This window comes from Hippoglossus hippoglossus, chromosome 6 (assembly GCF_009819705.1).
Source record: "Hippoglossus hippoglossus isolate fHipHip1 chromosome 6, fHipHip1.pri, whole genome shotgun sequence".
Taxonomy (NCBI): Eukaryota; Metazoa; Chordata; class Actinopteri; order Pleuronectiformes; family Pleuronectidae; genus Hippoglossus; species Hippoglossus hippoglossus.
This window is the reverse complement of record NC_047156.1, coordinates 20,256,262-20,281,713: the sequence shown is the minus strand read 5'-3', so window position 1 is coordinate 20,281,713 and position 25,452 is coordinate 20,256,262. Positions and strand designations below refer to the sequence as shown.

The window sequence follows — 25,452 nt, the reverse complement described above, 5'->3', positions numbered from 1 at the left end:
AAAAAAGAACATCAAGTTTCCCGGTTCTTTTCCAACTCAAAAACCATTACACTGCTGTATTGCCTTGCTAAGAACCACACTGTTGTATTAGGGTTTTTGACTGGCAGTTACAGAGGTGATGTCAGCCAATCACTAATTCTGATGTGAACTAGCAACAGACATAAATCAAAAAGAAAAACCTGACAGTTTGATATCTGACTATAAAATCACTGGCACAGTTTCAGCACTGAAGGGAAAGTGATCATCAAGATAAGCCAACTCCTTTTGGCAGAGGAAGAAAAACAAACAAACCACATTGCGACTAATGGTTATTTTTGATTGATTCATTTTTCTTTTTCTTTAAGTATAATATTTTAATTTAAGTATATTATTATATGTCCTTCTGGTGAAAATATATCCCAGTACCTCAGAACCCAAGGCAATATCTTCAATCTGCTGAAGCCAAAGCCACTTAATGATATACATTCTCATTTAGAAAATATAAAACCATTTTTTTGGGTAAGTTTTTATAAATTATCAAATCTGTTGGTGATTATTTTTGAGTCTGTGGAGTGATTAGTGAATCATTGCACTACTAGTATGTGTTACTATGGCTGCAGGGCCAAGCAGGAGTCAAGTAAACGTAGTTCCTGGAGAAACAGAGTGACACCCAAGTCATATGACACAGCAGGTGCAGTGTGCCTTATAAGCCAGAGAGAAAGAGACCATGTGTGGTATGTGTGATCATGTGTGTTTACATGAGAGGTGGGTTGTGTTGTGCATGTGCTGCCATGGGCAGTCCCATGTTTATGTAACCCTGCAGGTTTAGCACCCGTCCTTCACAAATGTCATGCGGACATCGACAAGTCAAGCGCAGAAGCTCGAGGCGTACAGCTGACTGCAGCCCAGTGGTCAGGACTGTCTTGTAAGAGGAAAGGTTCTTTTAATTTGGTTAAGTGAGAAACAACGTCAGCTTCAGCTACAGGTGGGGCTGGGCGATAAAACGATTAAGATAATTATCCGATAAAACTTTTCCTGGATAGAAATTAAAGACATGGTCGATACAACATCGATAGAACTCATTCCATCCATGTTTTGACCGACAACACGAACAACCAATGATTGACCGGATTATGACGCAGCACAATGTTTTAACTTCATTATTGCAGAAGAAGCAACGCCCCGTTTATCCAGGAACATAAATATGAATTCAGCAGGTTTTTATAAAGATCAGTTCTAAGTGTGAGTGATTAGAAAACAGCAGAGGAGCCGAGTCACTGCGAAGATTAATGCGCCTCAGTGCAGTGGTGCGGATTTCATTTATATCGCAATATATATCGATATCGACTGATATGAATAAATTTATCGTGATAATAATGTTTTTGCATTTCGCCCCACCCCAGCTGCAGGGGAGCTGGGGTGGGGCGAGATTAAAATCATTACAAAATTGAAGCATTAAACTGGCACGAAAGGGAGAGTGGTTTTTACATCTTTGCTTTCTCTCAGATGACAAAGTAATGAGCCATTCTGTCTGGACAGCTTGTTTGGGTTTCTGTGTTTGGTCAAGAATAACATGGCATGCAGTGTTTTCCACACAATTAGATTGAATCTGTGGCGGTAGCTGGAGGGCTCTGTGGTGGTTGATTGTTGCGATTGAACAGTGAGCCTCATCCTCGCACAGACATACAGCATGCTCTCACATGCCCCCTGCAGTTACAGCTACAGAGACACTACCAGTGGTATGATGACTTTTGCCTGCCTGCCAAGGTCAGCTAAAATGTTGTGAAATTTTTGACGGTTCTCTGGTCCACTTGAGCGGCAGTATTTGTCTCTGTGGCAGGACGAATTAGACTGTGGCGGCCCACCATGGTCTGGGTAATTAATGGGCAACGTCGACAGTGTTGTGTTACAATTGATGTCAGAATCACAAATCAATACACTATGCATGACGTCTGAATTAGCTTGTTGTAGTGAACCTTCTGTTGACGGTTTCATGCGAGAGACCATGCTGAAGCAGACCAAGCTGAATTTATCTGAGTCAAAGATCCAAACTAAGACTTAGCGTGAAAGAGAGGAATCAGCTCGTTGTCTGTTACCAAAGCTTCTAAATTCCATTGTGTTTGAATCAATAGTGAAGGGAAAATAACAGAATCCCAATTTGAGAGTTAACCAGCATGCAGCCAGTGTTTACTGGTTGCACCAAACAAGTGGAGTTTAATATAACAAGCCTCTCCTCTGACAGAAACCCAACAGAAAAACTGGTGACTTTGTTTATGGCTCGGCCAAACACAGCACACGTTATTTGAATCAAGAACTCAGTCAATAATTGACCTCTTGCTATGATGGCAGGAGCAATAGAGATCTGATTTCATGCTGAGATATTATATTTATTTTCCACTGAGAAGAATTACCCCAAAAAACTACAATGCGGTTTTTTCGACATTTTTTTTTAGAGTTAACTGTTGTCAGTGTGAACTTTGTGACAAATACATTGGCTTGTTTTGACTCCTTCGCAATAAAAGCCACCCTATGTTATGTGTGCAGCATCAGAAGTAACTTAATATAGCCCTGAAGGCGGAGCCCGGATCAATGAATGGACTATGTAGACAGAGAGGGAGTGGTAACTACTGTGTATAAATACTTTGACGGCTTGTTATTGATACATCCATTGATACATACCTCTGCCAAGGCCCAACAAATACACTAAAATTCCATCAAGCTGCACCTAATTGCTCACATAAAAAACCTAAGAATTATAACATTACCACATTTGTTCAATTAAATTTCACCTTTTTTGTATATGTATCACTCTTTTCTATTGTCATGATTGCTGACCTCTGACTCAGTCCATATTGTGGACCTGTCATAACTCCCTCCACCCTGCAGGTAAACACCACGCCTTGGAAAGCTGCATGCAGAGTGTCAGCATCAAGGAGGCTATTTTAATCAGCGGGTGTTGGGCTTTTTTGAGAGGCAGCTCTTTTAATGATATGGTTGTTATGTAAGGCACTCATAGCTGGAGAGCCAGCAGGGAGAGGTAGACTAATGCCTTGGTTGTCCCTGGAGATGGAAGTTTGTGGCACAACAGAGATGTTTGGATGAGTCAAACACATTATTACAGTTGTGGTGTGTTCTTTTAGGCTTTATGTGCACAGTAAAATAATGGGAGATATAATAGATATTGAGCATGGGCCTTGGCTACAAAGCCTTCAAACTACCTTTTAAAAGTTTTTGTTTGTGTACAATGAGTTCATAGAAAGGTTTTTTCTGTCTGATATGAGATATTGTACCATAATAGCACTGCAGGTATTACCATATAATACGTCCTACATGCTCACCTTGGATTTCTTGGTATGAATAACAACAATAACTTTTGTCAGACAACTGTGGATGAGACAAGGTTCATAGAACAGCTATGCAGTTTATTTATGAAAGGGACAATCTGTCTATTAGTTTGCAGAGTTATAAGATTCATATTGTCTACTGTAGCAACATTTATGTGAATAGTTTCCACTTCCTCTCCTTGTAAAAAAAAAATTTAGCCGAAATATCCTGGATATTGGTGCTGCCATCTTGTGCTGGTGACGCCATTTGGAGTCAGCACAGTAGTGATCATGGAATGCAGCCGTGGTATTGATGTCCCGCGTATACAAGCGCTTTTCAAATCGCGAGTCACTCTCACTTGTCAATCATAATGTTTCACACCAATTTTATAGCATAAAATAACTAATTAAAACCAACTTAATCAGAAACATGAACATTTTAAACATATTTGATAATAAATACCTACGATGACAGAAAAAACATATTTGGGAATATTTTATTTGATGTGTATTTTGAGATTTTTGTTTGTCCCATTTTCCATCTACTAACATGGAGGAGTCTGGGTTAATGACCAATACTACAGCCAGGAACTGAACCTGCCTCTGTATATATGGGGCTCCTGCTCTACAAGATGAGCTAACAGGCGCCCAATCCCTTTTTCATTTTATCAGCCTCATTAATTCTACCTCGGTTTTAACCAATTCCCTCAGAATAGCAATGAGATTGGTAAAGACAACGTCTGTAACTTATCATAAATGTCTTGAGTCTGGATTGCTTTGTAGTCTTCTGATAGTGCTATAAATCTTGGTATCAGTTCTTTAATGAATTTCCTGTTGTATGAAGATGAAAAGGAAATGGTCACTTCATGTAGAAGCAAAAAACGTGACATTCACTATTTATTCTTTAGACACCGCTAATTTTAATAATATCCAGCTCTACTGAGCCAACACTGGACACATCTCTGTGAAGTGGGAACTATGTACCCAACACGGCAAATGAATGCAGCGATGTAAGGGACATTGTGAACAGGTCTTTTACAGCGTGTGTTAAAGGATCATCATTAAGAGTACATAAAGCTTTTAGCACTTCTTCTATAATTTTTCCCTTAAAGCTCAGGTCATTGTTGCCTTTGCTCTTCTGAAATGACACACTATCACGTCTATTTTATCTTGTACTATTTTGAACCTTGCTGCAGGATGAAATCAGAGCCACTGATAAACTGACACCGACCCGCTGTTCCCATTCATATTCTGTGAGACGGATTCATCTGTGGCCAGGGAGAAGTGCCACACATATCAGCTCTGACATAAACAAGCCTTGGTTTTAAGGCCCGCGATCAATAACTGAATTTAATGTGAGTTAGAGAGAGAGGATTTAAGGTGACTGTGTCCTTTGTCATAAATACCTCTTTACCATTTAACAGTCTGGCAAAAAGATCCGAGTTAACATACCGCCTTACTTTTCATTAGATCACTGTTCTGCTTTCATCTTAGTGGCTGTCATCACTGCAAAGTTAACTCTGTATCATATGACGATTTATTGTCTTTTCATTACACAATTTTCTTCAATATTTCTTGAGACCAAGGTGTGTGGGCTTGTCGTGTTTCACACATTCACACTTGGAAATGTATCTCTGTCCTCTAGCGCAGTGTGAAAACAATACCTCGCTGAAGAACACTGCTTTTAGTGGAACACATTCACATTAAGATAATAAACCATTAAAGCAATGATATTTTAAAAGGCTTGATCCTGTTCCATAAATTCCAACTTATAAATTATAGTTCCCATTTCAATTTACTGCCAATGTAATTCCAATATTTAATGTAATCCATTTACAAAGATCACTTCCATACATATTCATCCCTTTTTAAAGTTCCCCTCCAATGAAATTCAAGTTTTGACCTTTTTAAAATGTCCATATTTTTTAATGATAGAAGACATATGAGCAAAATAAGCAGTTAATGCCATTGATGAGAATTTCCACTGTGAAAACTGCCACAGCTTGTAAATGAATGCTGCTATTTTGCACAGAGTCTGTGCGGGTTAGCCAGAGTGTCCTCCTCACTGACACTAAATAAAAAGACAACTTTGAAAGGAACAAAACAAACATATACAGCTATAAATACACTTAAAGAGAAAGATAGGAAATAACTAAAATCGTATCTACTATATATACTAGGGCCATATTCTTGTATACACCGTTGCTAGGGATATTTTGTACTTTTTTAATGCAGACTATTAACCATGATGCAACAGAAATGACATCAGCGGCATGTTTATCAATAAACGGCACTGACACAAGGCTGCCAATGAACATTTGCTGTTGAATTTATCGGGGCTGTGTAACTTGCAGCTCAGAGGCTTGTAGGGACGATCTGTTTATTTCTTTGTGCTACGACTGATTCATTATGAACACGTCCTGTTCAGACAGTTATTAATTCATCAGGCCCCTCCAACTTTCCTGTTGAAATATTGAGCGTATCCCCCTGAGGGACACCACTATCTAGAGCATGAGGTGCTGGTGTCCAGTAACACACACTCCTCTGGCACCATGACTAACACAATCTCTACCACATTGCTGCTCTTCTAAAGAGCGTAAAGGTTTTGTATGCTCTTTAACACCCTTTTTTTAATTTCACTCTGCAGAGCATTTTCATGCCTGGCTGTTGTATATGAGCTTGGGCTTATATGAAACCTATGAATACTTTACGTTACTGGTTCTTTTTTTGTTGAAAAGGACACAGAGCCTGCAGCACCTGAGGATGCTGACATTGTGTAGTCAGCCTCCAAAGAAATTGCCAAACTTCTGCAAAACACAGTGAAGGAAATGTTAATATATATATATAAATATACTCACTGAATAAATTTTTCATTTATCAATTTGTGATAATGAAGTTTCTAAGAAATGTTTAGCTGTTGCTGCGTCTCTTGCATCTTAATTCTGTTTCAAAGAAAACTTTGCACATGAAGATCTCAGTTCAAACTCCCCAACATGCTTTTTAAAATGCATATTGTAGCAAGTAGCAACACATTTAAAGGACCTAACGAGTAGTATGCTTTTCTTACTTGACTGACAAGTATATGCCTGTCACATCTGCATCAATTTTACCTGTGCTGTTCTGTCAGCGACTTAAAGGGATAGCTTACCTAAAAATGAAAATTCACCCACCCCTCCATCCGCATAGTGGTGAGTAGACAATGGGTGAATATTCATTTTTCTGTGAATTATCCCTTTAGCTCCAAAATCCAGATTTAGGAGAGAAACAAAAGGGAGCAGTGAAGCCAAAATTAAGGCAAAAACACTCATCAAGAAAGTAAAACAGCTGATGGTCATGTTTCCTGTTAGTGATGCTGCCATTAGTTGTCGTAACTCAACTGACAGGAGGGAGCAGTATAACAGTCTTTTGTATGAACTAACAGGAAGGTGTCTACATGCAGTGCATTAACTATAATTGGTCTATATTTATAAAGCACTTTTCTAGTCTAAATGACCATAAAGTGCTTTGAAGCACAGTTTTGCCATTTACCCATTCATACACTGCATCTATATGCTGCACTTCCTATATCTCTATCATGCATCACTCATACACTGCCGACACAGCCTTCAGGGGCAACTTGGGGTTCAGTGTCTTGCCCATGGACATTTCGGCATGAGCCACCGACTGTCTGTTTAGTGGGAAAACATGCTCTATCTCCTAAGCCACAGGCACCCATTGATATGATCAGTTTGATGTGACAAGTTGTGTGTAGGTCTCGTGCTGTGAGCTAATAAAGACGTTGTGAGTCCCTGTTGTGGAGCCTGCTGCTGCCGTGTCACTGGGTCTCTTGGGAAAACTTGTAGTCCTGTGGGATTTGATCTTCTGCTACATCAACCAGGAATCGGTCCAGCGTGAGTAATGTGATCTGCTAGTGAATGGAAAACGGTGCTGCTACTTATCGATTGTTGTCAGAGACGGGGAAAGGAATCGCAACCTTTCCACTCAACAGGTGTGTTTGCTGAGTGTGCAGGATGGTCCTCATCACTGCATGTTATTAGTAAAGGAAGCATGTCACTCATTTCGTAGGAGATGGTGTCTGTTTATTAAATACGAACAACATTCCATTAACATGTCCCCATCATTGTCAACAGTCATTGACAGCTCCCCCCCCCCCCACACACACACACAAACAAACAAACAAATGCATACACACACACACACACACACACACACACACAGACACACACACACACAGACCCCCATGCCACCCTGTGTTGTTTACCCAGCCCAATGCTTTTTTCACTCTGGTCGAGGCTTAGACTGACTTACTGGGTCTATAACTGATGGAGGCCCAGGCTTCCACTGTCCAGCATTTTGTGCTGAGCCAAACAGTTTGCCCCACACAGGCTGAACAGGAAGGGTGGGGCGGGGCGGGGGGTCCTGTAGTCACCCCTCACATTCTACACAGGGCTGGGGAAAGTCAGGGACGAAGGCCCATCAGGGTGGGGAGGTGGGACAGAGCTTCTAAACCTGCTACTCCTCTGGGGAATGATCGGCTTGTGTGGGCAGTACATGTGAACGGATCAGGGGTTGAAAATCCAGGGTGATGCCTACACAGTGTTCACAGTGCCTCAGTTGCTAATTTTGTCTCCTTTCTCTCCTCCCTGTGTCACTTCAGTCATAACCAGAGGACCACGGCGTTTCGCCATCCTGTGACCGGACAGATTTCTCCAGAGAACATGGATTTCATCCTGCAGGAACAGTGAGTGATTGAGTTTACTTCTCTGCTGCCCCATCTATTCGAAAAACTCTCTGCTGTTGAAATAAAAAATTGATTTGGTGTCAGATGCTCTGGGCCACATTGACATTCTCCAGCTGCTTTGAGATATATCGACAATGAAATTGGCTAAAATATTGTTTCTATTTTCATTTTTGATGTGAATGCTCCAATGTGAGCTATGTAGTTTATCCCCTCCTCTGACATGATGAAATGATACTGGAAATGAGGAGCATCTGAAGCATGTGAAGAAGAGAAATCCACTGCTCCTTTAGTGACTCATGGTTTGTTATAGTGTGATTTACTGCGGACGCCTGACGTTCTATTTTACAGTGACTTAAAACAATCGTATCTATACCTTAAAGTTATCACTTGCATATTTTTTTACTAAATACTCTTTTTTACTGAGTGGTTTGATAGTAGGGTCTTTGAAAAGTCTTGAGTTAAGTCAAGATGTGGGCAGTTCAATTCACCAGCGCCGCTTCTGAATCAGAAGTGAAAAGAGAAGATGTTGGTGGAATCGTCAAGGACAAGCAGTGCTGCTCTCACTGTCTGGGGATGCTTTAGCAGGAGTCCGTAACGTGTTTCTCTCTCTTCCTGTTTAGAACATCACAGTTGGAAAGTGCAGCTAAACCTGGGTTACTTTTAGTTACATCTGTTTTTCTTGTCGGCTCTCTTGTCGAGAGTTAAGCTGGGCAAACACTGTCATTTTAGAAATGCTACTGTTGAATTCCAACAGACGCTGTACAAGTATGTCATCTGTACTGGAATGCCAGGATGATTTATGTGCTCACACTGTACAGTCCGAACGTCAAGCCACAACCTGACTAGTGTCACTGTACGTTACTGTTGGCCCCTCCGGACCGGTCAGGTTATTTTTAAAAGAGAAAGTTGAAGTTTGTTTGCCTTGACAATGCTTACAAGGAAGAAGCTACTTGGCCATATGTGCCATTCTGTGTGCTGAAACTAAGAAATAGAGGGGACATCATTGTGATGGGAGGAGGATGTATTGAACAGACAGGCATGCTGTTGCAACAGCTCGACCAGCCTGGGCTCCATGTTTTCTGTCCACACGACTCAATATGTTGCCATGTCCTGGTTTTTCTTTCTTTGTGTTTTGCTATTACACAGAAAAAAACTACTACTACTAGCGATTCTACTCTGGAGCCTACTTCAGAATTATTCCTTGTCATTGGTGAGTCAAACAATTCTACAATATTATTTTAGTTTCTCTGCTGGTCGTTGTGTGCAGAGCTTTTTATTAACAGTTTATAGTGTTAGAGTGAAGTTCGAAAACTTTGTGTTCATCCTACCTGGTTTACCTTCAGTGAAGATTTTAAAGTCAATGTTTTTCATAAAATGAAACTGAATACGCTATATTACTGTTCTTGTGTGTGGCTTTTAGATAAGTTTGAATGATTTATCTGGTTGTAGATATTGCATGTCGGCTATTTCAAAAGCCTGTTAGTCGACACAATCTTGTTCACAGCTTTTCAAAATAATAGCTCTGTAATTCAACTCGATATAAAGCATTGCAGCAACAAGTTGTTTTGACTTTGAAGACAAATTGCTATTGAGGAAGTGATCGTACCAACCGGGAATGTCTGTGTCAGTCCAATATGGTGAAAAAAAAGTTGTCAAAATAATCTGGCGGTGATGTGGGCAGTTTGACCCAGTTGCAGATCACTGCTGTAGTTTAGACTCGGTCCACAGACTGAAGGCACACTCGCCCCCCACTGATTGCTACAGAGCACTCGTCTAGTAGGTAGATTGATCTACAGACAAGAAAGTACACAAGGGTATTTCCCAAAATGTCAAACTGTCTCCTTGAGTGCTTTGGATAAATCAAATATTTTAAAGTTGCACTTAGTAATTGTCCACATTTGTTTGTTAGTTCCCTAATGTTGTTGAGAGGTGTTATCATCTGTAATTACAGATATGACCAATCAGCACACTGATGTTTATTTCCATTTCCCAGCGCGCGGTGCTCTACCACTTTAAGAGACCTGGTTAAGCAGGTCTCTGTGGAATAAACAAGTCAGAGTGCTTACTCTCGCCTCTTTAGCTGACAGTTTGTATTGCACTCCAAGGGCTTTGTTTGTGCAAAGATTTCCTGCCAGTGACTAAACCTGACACCTGACTTTCACCACAGTAAAGAGACTCTCGAAGGTGTCAGTTACTAGTGACAGGACACTCTTTTCTCCCGCTCGCCCAGACTGTGATATAAGTCAATGAGATGGGGGAATTAAAATAAATGCATCCTGTAGTTTGAATATAATACCATCCAAAAACAAGAAAAAAACCCTCAGGCAAAGTGTTGTTTTACTTTGAGAGCCTTTTGTTACATTTTACAAAAGGGCTTGGTTTGTTCAGAAGGTACGTGTCTCGGTCTGCATCTCTGAGAACTTTTCTGTTAAGTAGTTTGGGTGGAATATAACTATATATATGGTATATAGTATGTTTGACATTGATGCCTTGTTTTCAATTATTTCTTTTATTGCTTTTATCCACTGTCGAGAACCAGACTGCAGCTTTATATTCTCCAGTTCCTCTTCCTCGATCAATGGTGAAAAAATCCCTTTGTAGCAGTCACATGGTTCTTTGAAATATTTGAGCACTGGCACATTTGCACTAGATGGGTCAAAGCCAGAGTCCACAGTGTTTATGGGGACTGTCCCATAGGTCATCTGTGCAAGCAGCTTATTATCATAGTTTTAGATTTTATTGTTAGATGAACTTTAGCTGCCATATAATTTTGATGGGTGTAAAGGAGGAAGTTGTGTGGAAGATTAAAACTAGAAAGCTCATTATGAAGTGTGTTAGGAGACTTAGACGTTAGTATAATAGCTGCTATGGCTAAAAACTGTTCCACTGTGAAAAATATTTGAATCCTCTCTCCATCACTTTACTCCATAACACCACGGTAGACAATTTTATACTGACATCTGTGTTGGCCAGTGATATTCTAATCTGTCCTGCCAAAGTTTAATAATTAACTTTCTAGCAGCCATTTTTGACTTTTGCACTTGTGCATTGTAGATAAACCTTTAAATCTCTGATGGATGACTAGCTGTAACTAATGTGCTTGTCAAACAGCTGACTCTGCTTCCACCGTTCTGAAATCAGGTGTCTTGCATGCATTATTATACACATGGACAGCTTTATATTCGATTAAGAGGTTTGAGACAGCATATGGTCACACACACACAAGGGGTGCAGAGAGGGAGAGGGTGTGCGACTGTGAGAATGGTGACAGGAGCAGGGTTAGTTATCACTGTTGCTGTGAACTAGCTGTGAAATATTTGTGCAGTTCAGGCTGTTCCTCAGTAAATAAGTGCTACAGGTCCTCAAGACCCGAGACAATTTCCTGTGCTCTCACTGCTCCCATATGTCATGGCAGCAGAACTGCTCTCACATATTGTGCTGCTCCGTCAATTACTGCTGTCATATATAACTATAACAACAGGATGGTAAATTACAGTGTTATTCACTCATTTACTCATTATTGCTATTTTAACCCAGAGGATGGACTTCTGTCACACACTAGTCTGCCTCCCCTCTGTCAGTCACTGCTCTCAGATGCACTTGACTTCTCTCCCTCCACTGCCTTGGTCCACCTCACAATAAGTAAGTAAGTAAGATAACTTGGTGTATGTCTAGACCAAATTACAATACCTTGATGTTCCATATTTATTGAATGTGCCCAAGCCTTACAATACGTTTCTGTTTAATATTTTTTGGAGTGAACACATTAATCTTATTCCTAACTGCATCATGCATCTCTTCCTCTCTGGTGTAGACTTCTCAGTCTGCCACTGCATATTTTCATTTTAAAGTTTTTTTGCAGGTACATGGTTTAATTCTTCCTGAACAAATCTGAGCCACATTCAGTCACTAAATCCGTGAAGAGCAATTAATAGAGCTCTTGTAGCTGTTAATATAATAAAGAGACATTCAAATATAGTGTTTCATTATCAGGCTCCATTTCTAGTAACCTATTTTCCCTTTTAATTTCTAACTTTCTGTCATCTCAGTATTTTCCATTTCCTGTCGTCTCTATTTCCATCCGCCCTGCACGATCACTCTCTCTGCCATTTTGCTTTTCCTGCTTTCATCATTCTTCATATCATCCGTCCTGTTTTCTCTCTCGATTTCATTCCTTCTTTCCTTCCATGCCTCTCTTTTATCTTTTATCCTTTATCCTTTCATTTCTCCCTCCTTTACCTTATTGTCACTCCTTTGTCACTGTCTTTTTTGGCACCTACGTCTTGCTGTGTTCCTGTTATATTATTTTAATATTTAAGAATTAATTCAAATTATTTCATTTATTTCATTTTCATATTTCATTTTCATTATTTTTAGCATTGACAGTCTCTGTAGGGATGTTGGCAGGAAAAGCATCTGCCAGCCTCCCTTGTCTGGCACTTACCACAGATAAAACCTCCTTTTGCCGTCATGTCTTTTATATCCTCTTGTATCTGTTGTAGTTGGTCACTGAGCTTCACCACCTCTCCTTCTGAGATGGTAATCGTTTGTTTTTTCTTCTTAACTTCTGCACTGTCTCTCTACATCTCTCCCCGAACATCTCTCACTCTCCCGTCTTTTCTCTGTCCCTCTTCCCCTCTTTTTCCCAGAGTCCTACTCATTGTATTTCTCTCTCTTTCCCTTTTTTCCTACACCTCTCATCCGAGACAAGGTCTGATGGATCTGTCTTATTAACAGCTGCGTAGGCGTGAAGCTAGCCTGTCCAAATGCTATGATAATGTGTCAGTGAAACATGCATGCTTCAGCCATTTGTGTGTGTGTGTGTGTGTGTGTGTGTGTGTGTGTGTGTGTGTGTGTGTGTGTGTGTGTGTGTGTGTGTGTGTGTGTGTGTGTGTGTGTGTGTGTGTGTGTGTGTGTGTGTGTGTGTGTGTGTGTGTGTGTGTGTGCGTGCGTGCGTGCGTGCGTGCGTGCGTGTGTGTGTGCGTGCGCGCGCGCGTACATGTGTGGTTATGAAAATAGATTCTGTGCAGGTTTATGATAGGAAGAATCAGTCTTTAATGTACCTGTATGCATTTAGTTGTATATGGATTTTGTAGAAATATACTGTCTCATTGTAATTATGCAGTATTACTCTCAGGATTGTATTTGCTGTGATTATGTAAGGCACAGTTGAATAGCATCCATCCAAGTCGGGTTTTGCATTATGACTGTGGAGGACCAGTTGAGTTCACGAGGGAATATTCACTAAAGAATCGTCTAGAAAGTGTCCATCAGAAAACAAAGATTTTGAACTAATCCCTTAGTCACTCATAAAGGAACTTATACATCTAAATCACAATGCATCAGACTGATTGGCAGGAAATTCAGTACCTGCAGCAAAAGTTGTGCCCCTTTATACATTTTCAGCTAGCTAACCTGGGTTATTTTCCATGGTATAAATCGCATTTCTGAGATGCTAGGGCCAAAAACGTTGCGTGAGCCTAATATTGTCTTAAAGATCTGTGAGATACAATGTAAACTTAAAATCACCTTGAAATGCACTTTGAGTGCATGTTCATTGGGCTAAGTTCACTGTTTCTCTTATGTCCTAAATTTCCCTCGGGATATATTTATGTCGTCGGGTCCTTGCGCTCAGCTAAGCTGGTTGCCTCATGATTCTATCTAGCACACAGAAACAAGAGGGATCTTCATATTCTCTGTGACAGACAATTTGCCTATGTTCCAAAATGTCACACGTTTCACAGATGCATTTTAAATTCATTTTATTTGAGTGCCATTTTGTAGATAAGTCTGTCTTAATTGTGAGAACAGATCTATAGAATTTGTATTAGTTGAACCTGAGATTTTAAGATTCCAGTATATTTGGGGGCTTGATTCAATTAATATCCAACAGTGGGATTTCTACTGGCAATGTACTCACAGTACATCAGTGCCAATCATCTTAAAACTTGATGGTCTTGCCTTTTTATTCAGTTTTAGTTAGATTTAGCTTTAATTGGCCTTTATCGTCTTGTAAATGACTGTGTCCCTCTGATCATCCTTCCTTGTGTTGCTTCTTTCACATTAGTGGATGATAATGTTTGTATTATGAGTTTCATGTTGCAATTTGCAAATACTCATAAAATCCCTCCAATCCAATTACACATACTATTCCAATTTAAACATTCAAATCAAAGAGTATGCACTTTTCATTAATGTGTGTAGGAGGTTTGGATTATAATGTAGTTATCCTTCTGTTAGCTGCGAACCCTAATTATCCAATTACCATCGCACCACTGCAGACACCACAGGAGAGGCCATTTCAGCTGTTGCCCTGTGCGCTATCCAAAACATCCACTGTTCTGCTATTTAAAGCCTCAGTGAGGCTGAATGACGCACTCGAGGTTTTCTTTTGTAGGGGCTCTTTTGTAAACTTTTATATTCAAGGCTGGGGATTGAGCTGGTCTTTTTCAGCATGAACCCCTCTGCTTCACATTCATGTATGTACACACACATTTATACCTTTTTCCTGTTGGCCACAGAGGCTCTCTGCTGCGGCAGAGCTAACCTTTAGATTACTGCCACATGCTGGCAACAGTGTAGTGGAGTTCACTGGAGCTCATATTCTGGTTTATATCTGTCACCTCCAGCCCCGGCTCAGTCTGCACCAACCGGCCTCCTTCTTTTTTTTTCCCTATTTGATGTCAACGTCAACTGTGATGGAGGCATTGGCTCACTGGCCATCAAAGCAGAGCTGAAACGCCATCTGAGGGCGTTTTTAGCAGCAGGGTGTGTGTGTGTGTGTGTGTGTATGGAGGCTGGCGTCAGCGGGCCTGCTTGCGAGGGGTTATCACACATTTAAGTGGCTAAAGTGTCAGGACTTTACAGCTTCTAGGAGTATGTTATCAACTCTTATTTTGGCAGCAGGAGAGATTGAATTACTTCTTCGGCTGCTGCTGTCTGGGTCTGAATATCCGTCTGCATCTGAAGTGTTTCTAAGTGTGTTCACGCCACATCTGTCTGTCTTTCCTCGGGTCCTCAGCACTAAGGGGAAAATGTTGATAATGGAAACTAGTTGAAATTTAGTGCTCGAAGAAATGCAAATTTTGGGTTTCTTAATCTGTTTCCATGTGTGTTCTGTGTTATCATTTTTATAACCTGCACAATGATCTGGCGCATCTTCTCCTTCCCTGTTTGTCTCGATTTTACGATCAGAAACCTAGTTTTCCATTAATGTTCGTTTCCTCTATTATCATTTTTTTTTCAAACTTTCCCATTTTAACTTCAACTTCCTGAACTGATTTTCCAAACAAGTAGACACAGAACGGAACATGTTGAAATCAAATTAAAACCTTATTCATACGGAGCACGTCTGCCTGGTGTATGTGCCCAATATATAAATAGACATAAACAGAATTCCTGGATGTCACTTGACATTTCTTTCCCTTTTACAATTTTTTCCCCGCATTGACTGTTCCTCCACGTTGCTCCCCTCTTACTCCTCTTCATGCTCTCCAGTTCACCTTGACTCTTTTCCTTCTAGCTGTTCACCCCTCCCCTGCTCCTTGATATGAGATTTGGTGATTTAAAGGAAGCCGCGGCAGAAATGTGAAATGTGCTCAGTCTCTCTTTTCAAGGGGTGCAGCATAGCAACACTTTGTTTAACTGCTGCCATAGCAGCATTTTGGAATTGAAACAGAAGCTGTTTTCAGACATGACCTCTCCAGAGGTTTCCTTTCACACAACGCAGCTGGAGATTCTCTGCTCAGACCAGTTCACAGTGCTAAGTACTGGTCTTAACACACCCAAATGCGACCTCAATGCATTTTGAGATCCAGTCACTCCAACCACATTCAGAAGTGGTCTGGGATGCATGGGATACATTCTTTTCATTGTGTGAATTTAGATGCAGTCTGGCTGATGTCCTCTGACCCACTAGTTTTCACTGGTAGTTTGTGTGCAACGTTAAAAGATATGTAACTATTCTCCATTAAAACCTGCATTATCCAAAAATGTTTCCAACAATTTTGGAAAACCCCAATTTTATTCAAGGTAACAGGACATTTAATTGTGTTGCCTTTAAATTGCCCCATATCAGCTTTACACGTGACTTTGCAGGGCAAGTTATACGAGTAAGGAAAACAAAATGCTAGCCAGTTAGATTTGCTCCGGAGTTGCTTCAGGTAAATTTTCATCGGCAATGGTGGTTAAGACAACTCCTATGATCTCATGCAGCTCCACAATGTCATCAAAGTAGGTCTTTTATTATTGTTTTGATTGAGAGACCCCTAGTGGCCAAAGTTACATATTGAATGTTTACGTTTGGAACTGGCAACTTGCTGTTTATAAAAAATGACCAAACAAAATGGCAGGCAAAACAAACAACTAGTAAGTCACCAATGAAAGACTTTCCTGCAGAGTTACTGACGTGCAGCATGATGCAATACAGCGCCATCAGGACCATAGAGGAAGATCACATTGAATGATTTGTTGAGACTGAAGTGTCAGGTTTTTAAGTGGAAAATGAAGATGCAGTAGGTAGATTGTTTTTTGGTTATAGTTTTGTTGGGAGGATAACGATGTGTCGGTGCTGAAATAACGGATGGTGTCCGCTCTCTGAAAAAAGGTGTGTGTGTGTGTGTATTTCTCTCAGATAATTGATTGTAACATTTCTGAATGTTTTTGATCTTCAGACTTCATCCATTCATACAGTGATGTGATGCCTGTGTGTTTTACTTGTGGTTGTGGGTGTTTTTCAAGTTTTAAGGTTTCTTCAGTGACTTTTACATGTTTTCCTGTGAGAGGTATCATTAAAATACAGGAAAGGTCTTTGCTTTAAAATGTCAGAATCTTTTCAGCCATTACCTTTCCTGTGTAATTATGTCTTCACCGCGGCCTCTTTTTTCACCAGATTGCCTTATCCTCCCACAGACATAACAAGAGGAGGCTAACTGCTTTCCTCCTAATGAGCAGACTATAAATGACCTCCAGCCCGTACTCTGGTGTCACTCTTGACTCATGGTCAATATTGCTGTGTGAGATTAATATGCAATATTATGTGGATCTAGGTTCCTGCCCTGTCACATACTCTCACCAGGCTGCTAAGTGCCCATCTGAAGTGTTGGTCCTCCTCCTTTTCTACTTCACTCAGTAATTTATTCACCTCAGAGATGGAGAAGTATTTCCAGCAAGACAGAGAGGGAATAGGGCATGTTTGCATTTACTGAAGGTTTTCACTGAAGCTGAACATTGTGTCTTTGAGTTGTCGTTAGTGATGTTTGGCCAGATTTTTCCATGTATTTGTTAATGATGGGCTGTGATTATTAGGTTTACACACACTCTTCGCTCTTCACGTTCATTTCCTTTTATTTGTCAAGATTCATCCTCCAGTGGAGTATTCTTAAAAGGGTTCACTTCAGTTAAGTAATCAGTAAATAATCGTCAAAATTGAATCAGCAGAGCTCAAGATATCTTGATGCTTAGGGTGGTTTCACACCTACCCTGCTTGGTCTGGACCTAAGGACTTTTCAGTTTTAAGTTGAACCAAAATAAAAGGTGTGAAAGGTGCCACGGACCATCAGTCCAGACCGAAATTTTGTCCAAGCCAAAGGGGATGGTCTCAGTCCGGATTAAATCAACCATGGTTCAGTTCGTTTGCAGAGTATAAACAATTACTTTGAAAAAAAAAAAAGTAACAGCTCCAGTTTTCATCAGAGGCTGACCATTTGTCAAGTGACAATGACACTATTCATCATGGGAATGGAATATTGCAGGAAACATTTTAACAGTGGTTGGGATGGGAGTCAATGGGCCAGTTTTTATATATTTTATATTATATATCATTAAAGAAATATATATTATAAATATATTCTAATATTACTACAGGTCCAGGTGCTCATGTGACCAAATGCTGTCAGTAAAATCTGCGCAGCAGAACACAAATAAAAGAATGGAAAAAACACAAATCAATACCATTGCATAGCCTAAAGACTACCCTCCTAAAAACTACAACACAGAAGAAGGATGCATCCTCTTTCTGTTAGTCATCAATGGATGAGTCATACATTGGGACACAACAATCTTTTTTATTCTGTCATGGGATTGGGACAGGAGTGATTTGGGAAAGGAGTGACAATCCACTCCCACGTCTCCTTCTGTTTGGCATTACAAACTGGAGGTGTGAGGTGTTGAGGGGTTTCAGAGCCACTGAAGATATTATACACAGCTCTCACAATACTTCTTGGGATGAGTAAACTGAACTGAATCAGTGTTGGGCCCCTTGAAGTTCCAAAAGGTGTGAGGTGCTGTGTGTGGCGTCGTAGGTGCAACAGGAACCCACAGCTGCACTTTTTAAAGAAAGACATGGTGTCATTTGTCAGTTTGCTCTCAGCTGTCAGCTCTCCTTAATCCGTCAGTCATCACCCAGAGGAGGAACATGTCCTTGACTGGCAATGAAACCTGCATCAACGTGCCCTTGAGCAAAGAACGGAAACTGAGCTGCTCCACTTGAACAGCTCTGTAGGCAACAGTATTGTAAAACTGTGAATGCAGGTTGTCTAATTACAGTGCAATAATCAAAACTGTACATTCTGTTTATTTTCTACTTATAAAATAAGGAACTCATTGTTGGGGCTGAGGGTTGTACAAAGGGAATTTAGCGCTAAGAGGCGCTTGAATCTAAAAAGAAAAAAGACATTAAAATGATAGTATTTTGTGAAACCTGGTCCAAAAATCTGAACCTTTATGGCAGTCAACATAGATTATGATCCTTAATATTATATTAGTCATCAGATTTTAATGCACACAACAACTAAATGAATATAACAAACAAAAGAATAAATAGTAATATTCCAGAATAAAGACAATTGAAAAATATGAGGGTGAGAAACTGAGAATAACTCAGAACGACTTTGAGAGGCTAATAGGTTACACCCCTATAACATTTTGATATTGCCAGATCTTTATGACCTTGACATGTGGTTCACTTTTAAATAACATATAAACACCATAAATTAGACAACAAAGTCAGATTTATGGATCTAAATGTTGTGTGGAAAATATAAGGAAAAAGATATAATCCGATGTGAGAGTCATGATAAAAATCATTGAGGTCATACTGATGCAGCTGAAGCACACCTTGTTTAGTGAAGTGCCAGTCTCCTTTCATGTTGTCTCTCTTCAACCTCTCAATCTCTTCCTCTTTTCCCTTTTCTTGTCTCTTTTCCTTCTTCTTTGTCCTCAGTTGAATTAGGTTCACTTCGATTCAAAGAGGCTCGCTGACTGTGAGAATCCACAAGTTGCCTTAACTGCTCTTATAACCAGCAAACAACTGTCAAAGATTTAAAAGAGAATTGTAAATCAAATCAAATCCATCTTTGTTTATATCGCACCTTTCGTGCAAACACCGTAAACATACAATAATAGAGTAAAACACAAAAATACAGCAATACATTCAGCAATGAAATAGGTAAAATAAAATAAAAAAACAGCTAGATAAAATATAACAGGATAATATAATTTTAGGCTAAAATGGAAGGTCTTTCTTTACGAGTGTTTACCGGCTGCTCTTGCCAGTTATTCCATACACACTAAATAAGTAAGTAGTTAATTACGCTGTAAAGAAAACAGGGTTCATAGAGGGAATTTTGATTTATTATTCACTGTGGTAAGTTATGGTGCAGTGGGTTACTTTGCTTTCCCTCTTGAGTCTCTTCCCTCCGTCTTATAGCTTTTTCTTTATCTCTCAAGGCCAATTTATACTTTATCAGTAGCTGTGTACCCTATACAATAGTCTACCTACCTGTACATCACAGACTGTAACAACTACGATTGGCCCGCTTGACAACATGTCTCGTCTATGTCTCTCAGTGGCCGGACAAGCACACAAAACTCCCCCTCCTCCTGCCCCAACCTGTTCAATGGTCGGACACATCATCTCCTCTGATGTCATCCGATTTTTTCAGTATAAATAACTGATATTGAAAATTGATTATCTCCAACTCCATCAGTACCTTTTCAGTTTCAGTTGCCATTGTTTGAAGTCCACTCTGGCATAGAAACCCTGCTGCCAACTAGTGTATTGGTGGTGCCATTGCAGAGTGACGCAGACACATCAGATAAAGAAATGCTCAAAATGACGGGTTGTCGCCCCTGACCTCGCCCTCTTATAAACTTTCGCGAGCCTTGTAAACTACAAAGTAAAGGTGTAATTTCTCTGTTTTTTTTAATTTTTATTTCTGAACATTCAAGGACCTGTGATTTACTTCATTTCAGTTTCCAGTTCCAATTGCCTTTGTTAGGATAAAGAAATTATTATGTGAAGAGAAAAGGTTTTTAATAATTTGGCACTGCAGTGGTTCAGTTTTATTGCACAAAAGGCCAAGTGCCTGTCTATCTTTCCTCTTAGACTTTAAATTAACTCTTAATCAAAAAACAATTGTTTTTGAGAACAGTTCTATTTGGAGTCTTTTCATTAAATAAAATATTTGGACAAAAATGAATCTAATTTACATTTTTTACAGTTTTTGTTCCTGACCTTTTTTAAACATTTGCTTTAAATTCTGTTGACAACAGAAAGAAAACAGAGCTTCTGTCTCTCTCTGGTTCTCCAACCCACCTACACCACACTCCACAGATTTACATTATGCATCTGTAGATAGAGGTTGTTAATGTACTGAAACTGCTGGATGTGTCAGTGTGAAACAGTTCAGCCTCTATTGTGGAGGAAAGAGATGAAGGAGCTCTCTTCATTTTAAGAAAAAATGTGAGACAAAGACGCAAGAAAAAAATGAAAGGAGACCAATATTATGATTTATTTTATTTCTGTAATTCACACAAATTAAAACGTTTTTTTATCTGTCTAGTGAAGCAATTTTAACTGTCAAATGTGTGTTTGCAAAAATAACAATGCTTACAACTAAATTGATTAATTTGAAAAAAAGATAGCAGGGCGTTGTGTGTTTCAGAGAAATATAGTTCTGGGTAATTTTTTGGATGAAAGAATACATTACTCTGCCAATGTTGTTCCTTCTGAAACTAATCACACAGATTTACACGTTTGCTCCGCCTGGTGTCAGCGCATTGACAATAAAACATCCAGTGTTGAACGTCTCATCTGTCTCACCACAGTAAGACAGCAGCAATAACAGGCCTGTCACTATGCAAAGATATATAGCTAGCAAGGAGGTGTGTGTGTGTGAGGATGACCCTCATTACGCCCGAGCCTCTTTTAATATTGTCTTTAGCTTCTACAAAGATATCGGGAGTCTCCCAGAACTTAACATCAGAGAAATTAATAAACAGCCATTTAAATATCACACAGTGTAAACAACCTATGTTAACTTAACATGCCTTTAACATTGTAAGTTACTAAGTACTAGGTATTTATCTCTGTATACATTTACAAAGGAGCGGTCCAGACCTTTTTTAGAGACATGACTACTGCAGACAGGGTTTAAAGAGGTTTAAGGTCTAATGGCTGGATTGTGGGGTAATAATGCAGGGCCCACTTAGAAGTTAAATTGAGCTGCTGTCAGACGTGCACTTAACTGGGGTTTTATGTGATGAAGCAAATTTCAGAGTCGGAGGCTCCAGACCTTCTCTGGAGTTTCTCCTGCCAGGCTCTGAGTAAAGGGGACGTGACAACACAGCAGGAGATCCTCCGCAGGATTCACCGAAAACAAGTGGTTGTGTTGACTATGTTTTTAACATGCGACAGACGAAAACAAAAAGAAAACAAATATTTCAGAATGAGACACAGACACAGACGAAGATGTGTTGTTTTGCATGTTTATACATTGCGTCCAGCCTCCTGCATGCTGCGCCAGCCCTCACCTGTTATTTTGAATGCTCCTGAGTGGAGAATCTCCTGCTACGTTCTACATAGGTGAGAGAACATCCGGACCCCATTGTACGGCTTTACACTGCTACATCAATAAGGAGCCAAATATTTGAGCTGTCTGACTTTATTTTCTGTAAAAGCATATTGAAGCAGATACTGAATATTTGAATAGCAATAACAAATACGAATTAGTTGTATTGTTTAAACAGATGATAACAACTGTGAATTCTATCAGCAAGTCCAACAAAATGACAGTCTGTCTGTCAGAGGTGTCACATCCAGACAGACGGACAGACGCCTCATCAGCACTGTACTGCAGAACAAACAGTCAGTCCTCGTTGGAAGAGTGCAGCATGTTGGATGTGTTCAAACATTAGACTGTCAGACAAACACACCTTGGTCTTTGTCCAGTGTTTGGTTTATTATCTTTGACTTGTGTATGATGGACACTTGTTGGCAGGCGAGAGGCAGGTGAGAACCAGTCAAAACTCTCTGGAGATTTCCTCATGCTGCAAGACAATTTAAATTGAGTTTATTTTTAAATAAAAGTACTTGTATTTGATTAGAGCTGGGTGATATGACTTCATATCAATATCACGATTATTTCAAACTTTAGCCTCGATTAAAATGAATGAAGGATTATTTTATGCCTCCCACCCCCTTCGTGATCGTTGGGGCCTCAGGGGAGCTTAATGGTCACATTACTGATAATATGGATAGGTATCAGTAATGAGTGCACAAGAAGGTCTGAGCCACAGACTGTATGAACATTGATGAAGCATCTTCCCTTCCTCTCTCTTTCACAATCTGAATTGGGACAATCTGTGTCCCTCGGAGGGCTCGGTCTAGACTGCAGAGTCCAAACCAAAATGAGATGGTTCTGCCTATTCTGCTGTCGCCTAGCAACAGAGCTGCAGTTGGACAAGACAAGAAAGTTTTAATGCCCTTGTTTTGAACATGTGTATCATTAGCTGTTCAGTTGATTTGAAGTAAAATACACATCAAGCATTAGACGTCTCGTCATGTCACTTTCCGCTGTCATGACCTCTTTAAAACGGAGCTGAAGCTCACAAGAAGGAGCCACCCATTGGAGCCTTTGTTTCTCAGGGATGGAAGGATGCATTTGCCTGCCACATCTGGAGGAGCCTTAGAACTGAGACTGCCACAGCTGTGACGCAGGTGGTCTACAAATGCAGCCTCCTTGGGTTGCAATTTCCAACTTGATACAGTCAGTGTCTGTGCATTAGTGATCAGGGGATGGAGCCTAAGTAGTAGACACAGACTAGACCTATCGTGAGCCAGTCTCAACTGTCGATCATGTTTTTATAACATCAAATAACTAACAGAAACTAAACTGAAAAAATTGGCACTTAAACATACATTAGTTTCATATCTTATCTGTTGACATGGAGGAGGCGAGGGTTAAGACCTATACTGCAGTCAGCCTCCAGGAGGCTATTGAGACACTTTGGCTTCACGTTTGCGGAACAGTCATGTCGTCCATCTTTATGTACATTCAATGTTCTGAACATATCACAAAAAAATAAAGATTTTAAAACTTCCACTGACAAACAAACAGAAGTAGCTCTGCTTGCTAATGAATTTAAAGGCTTTCATGTTGTACCTGTATCCTTGGAAACTGCCCCCCCCCCCCCCCCCCCCCCCCCACACACACACACACACACACACACACACACACACACACACACACACAGATATCCATCGAAAACATACTGCCTTTCTAAAAAATAAATAAGCCTGTGATCTCCAGCCAGTGTTTGTTTTTCCTCATCCTCTCATTTGAAAACTGCTAAAAACAAAAGCTGAATGCACAGTCGAAAAGACACGAAGACAAGAAGATCTGTTAATATTTTACTGTAGCAGGTTAGAAAATCTGTTTGAGGTGAAGTCTGCTGGATATCACTGTGAGCTTTGCAAATAAATCAATGTATGAGCACCTGCTGGAAAACAGTGGAACATGAGCACAGTGTCTTAGACTCCAAAAACAAAAAACGCAAAGATATAAAACTCAGACGTGTGTCTCTGACTGCATTCATGATGTTAAAGCAGGTTCTTCAGTGTCTCTACCTTTCTTTGTCTTTGTAGAGCATGACTCATTAAAGCGTATTCACTTGGTCTGGATCCATCAACAGTTTGTTAGGTGGAGTAGCTCATTCATTCACAATCCTTTAACCACAGATGACGTATCTCTGTAGCCGTTTGTTCAAACCTGTTCTGTCCTCATGCTGCTCTATTGCTACTACAGTCATTGTGCTACTATCCGCATGAATTACATGCTGCACATTCCTGCTTGTATTCAACAGCTCATGCAAATCCAATGATGGCGATAAGTATTTTTCAGTAATAATAACTCAAGTGTTCTCTATGGGTGGAAACAATATTATGTAATCCTTCAGTCTGAGAACAAGTATGATGAGAGTCTGGAGTGAACTCAGTGATTGCAACATATCCACATTTGTTTTGGATTGATGGAACAGCAGGGTGGCACGGTGGTGCAGCCTCACAGCAAGACGTTTCCTCCCGTTCCGGCCAGGGTCTGCCTGTGTGTAGTTTGCACGTTCTCCCCGTGTTTGCGTGGGTTTTTCTCCAGGGACTCAGACTCCCACCCACAGTCCAGAGAATCTAAATCAACCGTGAGCCTTAGTAGATATTTATCTCTGTATGTCGGCCCTGCGAAACGCTGGAGACCTGTCAAGGGTGTACCTTACAGTCTCCTGGGATTGGCTCTCGCCCCCTTCACTGCAACCTTCATTGGATAAGCGGTATAGATAATGGATTTCTATGGTTTATTCATAGTTATCAAATTCCAAAATCTGCCTTTTGTTGTCATGATTGTTTCACCCTCCAGCTGGAAATCTATGGAAGAAACAGACCTTGAAATAGCAGCTATTTAATGACATCATTTGGGGTAGTTAGGTGACACATCTTTAGAAAATGTTAACCCAGCATTCCTCTGTGATTTTCTGATTTGAGCCTACAGTGTGTCAAACCTCCACCCCATTTTTGTCTCTCTCTATGTGAGGCATGAAAAGGATTAATGCCACAAGAATGCTACTATTTTCCATCATGAAACATAATACAGATTAGATCAGGTACATAAATAATAACCTTCCATGCTGAGGCTCATATGTCTGGTTTACATTTGGATTAAGGACTGGTGCTAATTTATCATTTGGAGGAACTACGAACTACATAAAGCAGTTTGCTGCTGTATGCACCTTTATTTTTCTGCTGTGAGTCTGGTTTGTAAATTCATCAATCAGCCTCCTGTTGTGAGACGGCCATGTAAGGTAATGGCTCTGCGCCAACCTGAGGTTATAAAGGGAAAATAGACACACACAAGAAATTGTATTCATCATTGCCCTCCAAGGCGTGTGCTGTGGGGACAGGGAGCATATCATGACTTCAGATTATTCTGTACTTTAGCAGTCAAATTCTGGCTGTACACACACACACACACACACACACACACACACACACACACACACACACACACACACACACACTAACCCATGTAAACTCTCCATGAACACTCCAGGGGATGTATATCAATTTTATATCAAATTTGA

General features: G+C 40.2%; 1 protein-coding gene across 13 annotated transcripts in view; it reads left to right on the top strand.

The window, feature by feature from the left end:
- The window catches only part of LOC117763646 (pleckstrin homology domain-containing family A member 7-like), a 125,629-nt gene that overhangs the window by 55,370 nt on the left and 44,807 nt on the right, over positions 1-25,452 (top strand). For all 13 annotated transcript variants that reach the window (XM_034588933.1, XM_034588930.1, XM_034588945.1 and 10 more), the window contains one exon: positions 7,960-8,043. In XM_034588933.1, the coding sequence (XP_034444824.1) occupies positions 7,960-8,043 (84 nt within the window). The remainder of the gene's footprint in view (positions 1-7,959; positions 8,044-25,452) is intronic.